This window comes from Heptranchias perlo, chromosome 37 (assembly GCF_035084215.1).
Source record: "Heptranchias perlo isolate sHepPer1 chromosome 37, sHepPer1.hap1, whole genome shotgun sequence".
Classification (NCBI taxonomy): Eukaryota; Metazoa; Chordata; class Chondrichthyes; order Hexanchiformes; family Hexanchidae; genus Heptranchias; species Heptranchias perlo.
In genome coordinates, this window is record NC_090361.1 from 18,090,560 (window position 1) to 18,101,375 (window position 10,816).

The window sequence follows — 10,816 nt, forward strand, 5'->3', positions numbered from 1 at the left end:
AAGGTTGGTCAAGCGTGACCTTTTTAGAAGTCCATTGGAGTGGCCCTGATTAACTCCTATTTCTCCCAATGCTCAGTATTTCAGACTCTGGCAGTTTATCAGTTGAAGTGAGACTAAATGGATTATAATTCCTTGTCTATTGTTTTGAAGAGGAGAGTCCCATTTCCCTCTCTCCACTCCTCTGGCACAATTCTCCTCTTCACAGAACTTTGAAAAATTAATATCAGAACTTTCAGAATTTTTGTCCCAGGTTCCCCCAGGATCCTTGTCTGTCAGTCAGGTCCTTAGGTTTCAGCACGTTCTTTAGCGCCATCATCTTTTTGAATAATAATAATGTTCATTGCACCCTCCACTGGTGGTTCTACAGTTCCAAAATTCACCCACCCTGAAAACTCAGGCAAAGTCCTAATTTAGTGACTATCTGCCCCTCCTCACTCTTGCCTCCTTCATCTTAGTGGCCCTCCCTCCACACTGACTGCCCTCTTCCTCCCAATGTGCCTATAAAAAAAGCCTTTCACTGCCCTTTATGTTGTTGCTATTTCTCTCGTACTCCTTCAGCCTTTCTAATCTCTTTCTTTCTGCAGCTTTCCGATATTCTCCATATTTGGTAACAACATTTTTTATTATTTGCCCTGACTGCTAAATGCTCCTCTGTTAGTTTCAAATATGATCAAATCTTCCACCCATGGGATGCCAGTTTTCGATGCACCTTTTCCCTTCTTCGAATATACTTGCTTTGTATCCTTTCAAACTCCTGTTTAAATATTTCTCATTGTTAATCTAAGGGGTGATTTTAACTCCTTCCGCCCAGCGGAAACCAGACGGTACAGGAGTTAAAATCAAAGCGGGAGACTCGCCGCTGGTTTTCTGCCCCACCAATATCTTCCCACCACTGGTTTCATCGGTGACTGAGGCATTCGCCTGACTCAGGCCGAGTCTCTTGAATATGTTGATATCGTGGCCCTATTATCTAGATAAGACGAGAAGCCATTTTACAGCCTACTGGGCGGAGTGACCACCACGTACCCTCCGCTCATTAGAACCTGTCAGCCAAGAAGCAGAAGCCCTCAAAGGGAGGTGACAAGATTATTTCTGTAGGAACAGGAGGAGCAGGAGGACTGCTGTCTCGAGCGCCCCGCTCAAGCAGAGAACAATGAAAAAAAGATAGATGGTATTGCGCAGACACATTGAAAGAAAAAAATGTAGGACTGTCCTTAACTCGGTAATGTAGTAGGTTAACGTACATATTTACGAGATGTAGCTAGAACTCATTGATATAACATCACATTAGGAGGATGTAATTAACCCCATACAGGATATGACCCATGGGAGTCCCTCTACCTAGTCTTGCTTAGGCCAGTGTGAGCAGTCAAGACGACACACTTAGGAAACCCGATGACTCTGTTGCACGTTAGTTACTTTTGGTACTAGTCTCGTGATTTGATAATTAAAGAATATTAATTGAACATCTCGGCATTTTCTAGTCCTCGAACTTGTATTAAGGGCAAGGATAAATGACTATCCTATTAACCCAGTAATGCCAATGCACAAAATGTCAGCAACTTAGCATAAATGAATGTTTGTACCAGCTGAAACACAGAAAATGCCATGCCCATGTGTTGAATCATTATTGTACTGTTATAGAGGGACCAATGACTCTGTTACCTGTTTAATCCTCAGTTTATAGTGGATATTCTTTTGGCAGTGTGTACATTAGAAAGGGTCCTTACCCTAAACTTAGTGTCCAACAGTCCATTCATTCTGTTCTATTTGTCTCTTTCCTCATTCAGGTTTTGGGAGAGTGGCCAGCCCAATAGTAATGGAGACGAAGGCTGTGTTGTGGCCGCTGCAAATGCAGCATGGCATGATTGGCCGTGCAGTTCCAGACATTCCTCTATTTGTAAAAAACCAGTGCAGTGCTATTTTCCATAATGTTACGGTCAGTGCAACGTGGAAAGTGAATCGATTTTTTAATGTAATTTCAAATCCATGGTTTAATGTGAATACAAACTGCTCAGCGGGTGTGGAGTTACATCTGTCACCTGAGATGGAACAAGTTGAAGTTAGTCTGACCCAATCCTGTTCAATGACTTCACTGAAATATTCCAGCCCCTGCGTCTCCTCTCTGTTCAACACAACTACCAGGTGACTCAGTGTCCATGATGGCACAGCACATCCTGCATCAATCAAATGGCAGCAACTTTACAAATCTAGCAAGTTTCATTGGTGCAAAATTGAATCTAATCTTTAGGGTCATTGGCTGTGGACACACTTAAAAACAAATGGAATGGACACACTGTTCGGTACATGTACATTGGGCAAGCAGCCCTCAGCTGGTAATGATACGGTGGCTGTGTGGCCAGGTCCCTTCCCCTTCCCTCCCCGGTTGGCAAGGGGAGGGAAGAGGGGAAATAGATTGCAAAGGAAGAAGAAATGGATGGCTAGATGAGGGGGTAAATGGTATGACGAGGAGCAGAAAGTCAAGATGGATGGCAGTGGGGAGAGTGGATAGCATTGAATGGGAGAGAGAAGACGAAAATGAAAGGCAGAGTGAAATGGATGGTAATAAATGGGCAGGAAATGAATGGCATTAGAGGGAATAGATGGTAATTATGGGGAGCGGCAGAATCTGGGCATGGGGCTTTAGGGTGGGGGAGGAAACATAATGCCAACACCAGGTTACAGTAGGGTCGTAGTTATACTGCAGTAGCAGCCCAGCAGTCATGTAACGGGCGAGAGCCTCATGAATATATTCACATCGGGGCCACGTGATGAGGCTGATGCCATTTTCTGACATTACTGCCTGACTAACACCACTTTCTGCTCCTGCTCACCAACTATGGGTGGTCCAGGTCCTGAGGTGGCCATTTCAAACACTCTTTTTAAAGGGGTCCTCAGCTGTTTTCAGGTAAAGCTGGACTGAACTTTTGGAGACCTTTTTCTTTCAGTAGGTTGTGGTCCCTGCTCAGTGTGTAGATGCTGCTTCAAAGGAAGATTGTAAACAATTTTACAACACCAAGTTATAGTCCAACAATTTTTATTTGAAATCTACAAACTTTCGGAGGCTTCCTCCTTCACATTTACCTGACTAAGGAGGAAGCCTCCGAAAGCTTGTAGATTTCAAATAAAAATTGTTGGACTATAACTTGGTGTTGTAAAATTGTTTACAATTGTCAACCCCAGTCCATCACCGGCATCTCCACATCAAAGGAAGATGTTAGAGCTCTGGTCATGTGGATTTCTTTGAGAAACACAGGCTGGTCTCTTCTGCTTTCTATGCTCCCCAGCCTGCAAATTTTTTTCACCTTAAAGTGCAAACCTCCAATGCAAAGTTCAACTTTGACAGTTCAATATTGATTATTGCCATGACCATCACTCAAAATTCAGGTTATGGCCTGTGCAGTTGTCCCATCAGGGAGTCCTGTGAACAAGACTCACTGTTAGGCTGTGTCCTGAAGGTGTGTGAATTACTTGTCTGGTTTCTAAGACTGCTGTAGTAACTGTGAAATTTAATTTGATTGCTGGGTCAGTAATTGCAAAAGTTATTTCCCAGAGGGTCAGCCTTGATTAATTGTGAACAATGTCTGCTATTTTTTTTTAAATTAGCTTACTATCAAAAGGAAAGATAAAGATATACACCAGAAGGTAGTACATTTTTAATTTCCCTTTTCACTATAATGGATGACCTCTAGTGAAGGACTCCATAGGGTTAGTTCGTCGTATTAAAGCTTTTCATTAACGACATGTTACAGGTTGTTTAAAGCACTGCAGAAAACTACTAAAGGCTCTTGATTTTTATTTTGAAAGAGACATAATGAATGACATGAAGTATTATAATCTAGTGACATCTGCTGTTTGTGTTAATCTCACTTTTTTGTTAATCCTCATAAACTTGATTCGTACTTTTCAGTCTCACGGTCTGTAAGTGAGTAGTTTGAGAGATCAGGAGGGTACAGTGGGATTCATGCTACTCCTAGTGCAAGGGACTCAATGTACACCCTGAGGCCTGTCACCCCAACATAATATGCATAAGGTTACATTTTAGTTCATAGTGAGAGCGCACTATGGAAACGGATTTTTGCCCTGCAAAGCCTACTCCATCATATCGCTCCTCACACTCACTTAAGGATCAGTGTCAAGTTACCTTCACTTTCTGTGCACTTCTTTCCCCCCACCCCCCAATTTGTGCTCCCACTCACCCCAATCCTGATCCAATGTGATCAATCTGTCTGATAGTGACCCTCTGATGCATCTGCTCCATTGTCAGCCTGACCCAAAGCGATGTAGCCATCAGGTGACCACTTCACCCTCACTCACATGTCTGTACTTCTTCCCCTTGTAGGAGAAGAGAGTGCAAAATGCAAGGGAGAGGGTGAGGACTGGAGGGGGGCCTCCACAAACTGTAGCCCTCACAGAGGTGGTGGTGGAGGAGGAGGATGATAAGTTGTATGGGGGTGTGCCTGGCCTTCAGGGCTGCCGAGTCTGGTATCCTGCAAACATCTGGTGCCAGAACTTTAGCATCCCTCATGCAACATGGATTGATGCTATCAATGATTGATCTGTTGCATACCTCAGTATGCTCATTGCAACATTATTTCTGCGATGATTGATTAGTAATATTGCTGTATGTTCGCTTCCGGGGCGTCACGGACTGAAGACGTGGATGAGGGCGATTCCTCAGCGGAGCTCCCAGCCTCGGGGTGCACCATCACATCTTAGTGAGCCATCCACCAGTGCAGATACTCTCACCTTGGTGAGTCCTATTAGAGAGTTAGTTGGGTTGTCACCTGGTGAATCAACACACACAATTGAGCACGAGCAGACACTGGTGGCAGGAGCAGCAGTGGAGAGTCCGCATCAGTGGGCACGCTCTGCTCAGCTTGGCACAGATGCTGAAGTGCAGGGGCCATCCTTGAAAGGGAGAATGAGAGAGGTATAGGAGCAACTTTGCACGGGAGTGAAAAACGTGCCATGCACACTCTCCACAATAGCGGAGAGGATGGACTAGTCCAACTCCATCGCTAGTGGATGGGTGGTACAAGTAAGTGCAGGAATGTCTGCGCTAGAGAGAATGGCAGCCTCCATTGAGTTTCAAGCACGGCTCACAAATGAGTTCATTCAGGCACTGGCAACGGTCGTACGGACTAGATTAACTACATTCTGCTCCATTTGACAGGCAGACAGATACACTAGCACTGGCCATACAAGGCATCATACATATCCTCCAAACACGACTATTATTCTACACACCCTCGCCGGTGAGTACTGAAGGGCTCCCACAGATCGATCTCTGCACCGGAAGTACATCCTCAGATTTCCTAAGGCTTGCTCTGACAGAGCTGGTGGTGCTGTGACTGTTGTCGTAACACTTCTGTGCCTCACTGGTGGGGTTTCTCACAGGTGTCATGAATCAAATCTGCAGGGGGTATCCCTTTGTCTCCAAGAAGCCATCCCTTAAATCTGTTTTGTGTGTGGAAGAGGGCCAGGATGTTAGATTCGCGCAGAATGAAGGAATCATGGAAGCTGCCCGGGAATTTGGCACACTCCTGCAGAAACCTCTTCCGGTGGTCGCAAACCAGCTGCGCATTGATATAGTGATATCCTTTTCTATTGATGAACAGTCCTGGCTCATGTAGAGGTGCTTGGATTGCTACGTGTGTGCAATCAATTGCACCTTGTACCCGTGGGAAGCCAGCCAGAGAGTGGAAACCTACTGCCCTCTCAGTCTGGCTGATCTCGTCGATGGGGAAGTTGACGTAGTCGGCCCATATACACTTATGGGCAGAAGAGTGAGAGATCCCGGTGATGTCACCGGTGGTGCCCTGGAAGGGTCCGGAGGTGAAGAAGTTGAGGGTATTGATGACTTTAACTGCGACGGGCAATGCGTGCCCACCAAGCCCAGTCGAGAGCAGCTCTGCATGAAGGAGGCTGCAGATGTCTGCGACCATCTGGCCACTTAATCTTAGCCATCGTAGCGGTCCAGGAAGATCAGCCTCTGCCTGTAGAGGGTAGTGCCTCCTGCGATGTTGGGCCCTCCGTTGTTCCCCTCTCTGCTCTTGTACAGGTCCCTATGGCGCAACTCTGTCTTGTGGAGTTGCAACTCCCAGAACTGCACACCGTGCCTGCCGCGAATGGTGATGTGCCTCCTCCTCAGATGTCGTGCTGAATACATCCATTGCGCCCCCCCATCCTGATGGTGTCAGTTTAGGGGGGTCCAAAATGTAGGTAAATATGTCTGAACAGAAGAATTCTAAGTGTGAACAAATAAATCTAAGTCTAAACACTAAGAACTCCCAGTCAAAGGTTTGTCTGAGAGAACTACTTGCCCTGCTGCAAAAACTCACCTTTAATCCCATCTGTCAATCACTGGTTTAAACGTCCAAATGGCTGCTGGCTGCAACTCGCTTCCGTTTCCATGGCGTCTTTCAGAGGCCACAGGAGACACGTTCAGGCAGAGTTAAAATCGTTTCTCTGCCTCAATCCCCATAAAGTTAATTGATTTAAGTACCTCAACGATCTTAATTCCCTCTTTAAATGTTATCCCGCCGGTTTTAATTGCCGGCGGGACTTCTGGGTTTCTGAAGTGCACGCAGACCCAGATGTGTCTGGGTTTAACTCATTTTTCAGTGTGTTGGAGCTGGGACTTGTTCCCGCTCCAAATTTAAAAATTTTTTACTGCCCCCATCCCCAACCAACATGTTTTTTGGGGTTAAAATCATGCCCCAGAAAGTCCCGCCCCCACTTAAAGCTGGTGGGCTGATACTTAAAAGAGCAATGTACCTCATTGAATTACTTGAGGTACTTAATATTTTGTGTATTGGAAAATTAAAATGAATTTAGCCTCACCTGTTCAGGTTTCCCATCGCTTCCAATTCACATCAGCTGAAGGCTAGAAGGGCCGGATCCTTGAGGTGAGAGCCTTTATTGCACTGCTCGTGGGCCCGGAGAAGCTTCATCCAGGCTCACCTGGCTGACGGGAACCGCGCCATTGGCTGCCCCCCCCCCTCCCCCAACAGAGGGCCTCCCCCGGATGCTGGAATGATGGGCCCCCCCCACCAAATGTTGGATCCCCTCATGGGCCCCCAAATATTTCCGACTCTTCACCCGACCTCCGATCTCCAAGTTCTGCCCCCTCCGAACTCCTCCCCGCCCCCTCCGGTCTCCAAGCCCCGCCCCCTCCGGTCTCCAAGTCCCGCCCCCTCCGGTCTCCAAGTCCCGCCCCCTCCGGTCTCCAAGTCCCGCCCCCTCCGGTCTCCAAGTCCCGCCCCCTCCGGTCTCCAAGTCCCGCCCCCTCCGGTCTCCAAGTCCCGCCCCCTCCGGTCTCCAAGTCCCGCCCCCTCCGGTCTCCAAGTCCCGCCCCCTCCGGTCTCCAAGTCCCGCCCCCTCCGGTCTCCAAGTCCCGCCCCCTCCGGTCTCCAAGTCCCGCCCCCTCCGGTCTCCAAGTCCCGCCCCCTCCGGTCTCCAAGTCCCGCCCCCTCCGGTCTCCAAGTCCCGCCCCCTCCGGTCTCCAAGTCCCGCCCCCTCCGGTCTCCAAGTCCCGCCCCCTCCGGTCTCCAAGTCCCGCCCCCTCCGGTCTCCAAGTCCCGCCCCCTCCGGTCTCCAAGTCCCGCCCCCTCCGGTCTCCAAGTCCCGCCCCCTCCGGTCTCCAAGTCCCGCCCCCTCCGGTCTCCAAGTCCCGCCCCCTCCGGTCTCCAAGTCCCGCCCCCTCCGGTCTCCAAGTCCCGCCCCCTCCGGTCTCCAAGTCCCGCCCCCTCCGGTCTCCAAGTCCCGCCCCCTCCGGTCTCCAAGTCCCGCCCCCTCCGGTCTCCAAGTCCCGCCCCCTCCGGTCTCCAAGTCCCGCCCCCTCCGGTCTCCAAGTCCCGCCCCCTCCGGTCTCCAAGTCCCGCCCCCTCCGGTCTCCAAGTCCCGCCCCCTCCGGTCTCCAAGTCCCGCCCCCTCCGGTCTCCAAGTCCCGCCCCCTCCGGTCTCCAAGTCCCGCCCCCTCCGGTCTCCAAGTCCCGCCCCCTCCGGTCTCCAAGTCCCGCCCCCTCCGGTCTCCAAGTCCCGCCCCCTCCGGTCTCCAAGTCCCGCCCCCTCCGGTCTCCAAGTCCCGCCCCCTCCGGTCTCCAAGTCCCGCCCCCTCCGGTCTCCAAGTCCCGCCCCCTCCGGTCTCCAAGTCCCGCCCCCTCCGGTCTCCAAGTCCCGCCCCCTCCGGTCTCCAAGTCCCGCCCCCTCCGGTCTCCAAGTCCCGCCCCCTCCGGTCTCCAAGTCCCGCCCCCTCCGGTCTCCAAGTCCCGCCCCCTCCGGTCTCCAAGTCCCGCCCCCTCCGGTCTCCAAGTCCCGCCCCCTCCGGTCTCCAAGTCCCGCCCCCTCCGGTCTCCAAGTCCCGCCCCCTCCGGTCTCCAAGTCCCGCCCCCTCCGGTCTCCAAGTCCCGCCCCCTCCGGTCTCCAAGTCCCGCCCCCTCCGGTCTCCAAGTCCCGCCCCCTCCGGTCTCCAAGTCCCGCCCCCTCCGGTCTCCAAGTCCCGCCCCCTCCGGTCTCCAAGTCCCGCCCCCTCCGGTCTCCAAGTCCCGCCCCCTCCGGTCTCCAAGTCCCGCCCCCTCCGGTCTCCAAGTCCCGCCCCCTCCGGTCTCCAAGTCCCGCCCCCTCCGGTCTCCAAGTCCCGCCCCCTCCGGTCTCCAAGTCCCGCCCCCTCCGGTCTCCAAGTCCCGCCCCCTCCGGTCTCCAAGTCCCGCCCCCTCCGGTCTCCAAGTCCCGCCCCCTCCGGTCTCCAAGTCCCGCCCCCTCCGGTCTCCAAGTCCCGCCCCCTCCGGTCTCCAAGTCCCGCCCCCTCCGGTCTCCAAGTCCCGCCCCCTCCGGTCTCCAAGTCCCGCCCCCTCCGGTCTCCAAGTCCCGCCCCCTCCGGTCTCCAAGTCCCGCCCCCTCCGGTCTCCAAGTCCCGCCCCCTCCGGTCTCCAAGTCCCGCCCCCTCCGGTCTCCAAGTCCCGCCCCCTCCGGTCTCCAAGTCCCGCCCCCTCCGGTCTCCAAGTCCCGCCCCCTCCGGTCTCCAAGTCCCGCCCCCTCCGGTCTCCAAGTCCCGCCCCCTCCGGTCTCCAAGTCCCGCCCCCTCCGGTCTCCAAGTCCCGCCCCCTCCGGTCTCCAAGTCCCGCCCCCTCCGGTCTCCAAGTCCCGCCCCCTCCGGTCTCCAAGTCCCGCCCCCTCCGGTCTCCAAGTCCCGCCCCCTCCGGTCTCCAAGTCCCGCCCCCTCCGGTCTCCAAGTCCCGCCCCCTCCGGTCTCCAAGTCCCGCCCCCTCCGGTCTCCAAGTCCCGCCCCCTCCGGTCTCCAAGTCCCGCCCCCTCCGGTCTCCAAGTCCCGCCCCCTCCGGTCTCCAAGTCCCGCCCCCTCCGGTCTCCAAGTCCCGCCCCCTCCGGTCTCCAAGTCCCGCCCCCTCCGGTCTCCAAGTCCCGCCCCCTCCGGTCTCCAAGTCCCGCCCCCTCCGGTCTCCAAGTCCCGCCCCCTCCGGTCTCCAAGTCCCGCCCCCTCCGGTCTCCAAGTCCCGCCCCCTCCGGTCTCCAAGTCCCGCCCCCTCCGGTCTCCAAGTCCCGCCCCCTCCGGTCTCCAAGTCCCGCCCCCTCCGGTCTCCAAGTCCCGCCCCCTCCGGTCTCCAAGTCCCGCCCCCTCCGGTCTCCAAGTCCCGCCCCCTCCGGTCTCCAAGTCCCGCCCCCTCCGGTCTCCAAGTCCCGCCCCCTCCGGTCTCCAAGTCCCGCCCCCTCCGGTCTCCAAGTCCCGCCCCCTCCGGTCTCCAAGTCCCGCCCCCTCCGGTCTCCAAGTCCCGCCCCCTCCGGTCTCCAAGTCCCGCCCCCTCCGGTCTCCAAGTCCCGCCCCCTCCGGTCTCCAAGTCCCGCCCCCTCCGGTCTCCAAGTCCCGCCCCCTCCGGTCTCCAAGTCCCGCCCCCTCCGGTCTCCAAGTCCCGCCCCCTCCGGTCTCCAAGTCCCGCCCCCTCCGGTCTCCAAGTCCCGCCCCCTCCGGTCTCCAAGTCCCGCCCCCTCCGGTCTCCAAGTCCCGCCCCCTCCGGTCTCCAAGTCCCGCCCCCTCCGGTCTCCAAGTCCCGCCCCCTCCGGTCTCCAAGTCCCGCCCCCTCCGGTCTCCAAGTCCCGCCCCCTCCGGTCTCCAAGTCCCGCCCCCTCCGGTCTCCAAGTCCCGCCCCCTCCGGTCTCCAAGTCCCGCCCCCTCCGGTCTCCAAGTCCCGCCCCCTCCGGTCTCCAAGTCCCGCCCCCTCCGGTCTCCAAGTCCCGCCCCCTCCGGTCTCCAAGTCCCGCCCCCTCCGGTCTCCAAGTCCCGCCCCCTCCGGTCTCCAAGTCCCGCCCCCTCCGGTCTCCAAGTCCCGCCCCCTCCGGTCTCCAAGTCCCGCCCCCTCCGGTCTCCAAGTCCCGCCCCCTCCGGTCTCCAAGTCCCGCCCCCTCCGGTCTCCAAGTCCCGCCCCCTCCGGTCTCCAAGTCCCGCCCCCTCCGGTCTCCAAGTCCCGCCCCCTCCGGTCTCCAAGTCCCGCCCCCTCCGGTCTCCAAGTCCCGCCCCCTCCGGTCTCCAAGTCCCGCCCCCTCCGGTCTCCAAGTCCCGCCCCCTCCGGTCTCCAAGTCCCGCCCCCTCCGGTCTCCAAGTCCCGCCCCCTCCGGTCTCCAAGTCCCGCCCCCTCCGGTCTCCAAGTCCCGCCCCCTCCGGTCTCCAAGTCCCGCCCCCTCCGGTCTCCAAGTCCCGCCCCCTCCGGTCTCCAAGTCCCGCCCCCTCCGGTCTCCAAGTCCCGCCCCCTCCGGTCTCCTTTCTTTCCCCAAAAATATACTTTATTCATAAAATTTGCAG

General features: G+C 55.4%; 1 protein-coding gene across 1 annotated transcript in view; it reads left to right on the forward strand.

The window, feature by feature from the left end:
- LOC137304323 (C-type lectin domain family 4 member M-like) overlaps positions 1-3,027 on the forward strand; it is a 43,914-nt gene extending 40,887 nt beyond the window's left edge. Inside the window, exon 8 of the mRNA XM_067972872.1 lies at positions 1,791-3,027. Coding sequence (XP_067828973.1) covers positions 1,791-1,932 — 142 coding nt within the window. The 3' untranslated portion in view covers positions 1,933-3,027. The remainder of the gene's footprint in view (positions 1-1,790) is intronic.
- The last annotated feature ends 7,789 nt before the right edge of the window (positions 3,028-10,816 follow it).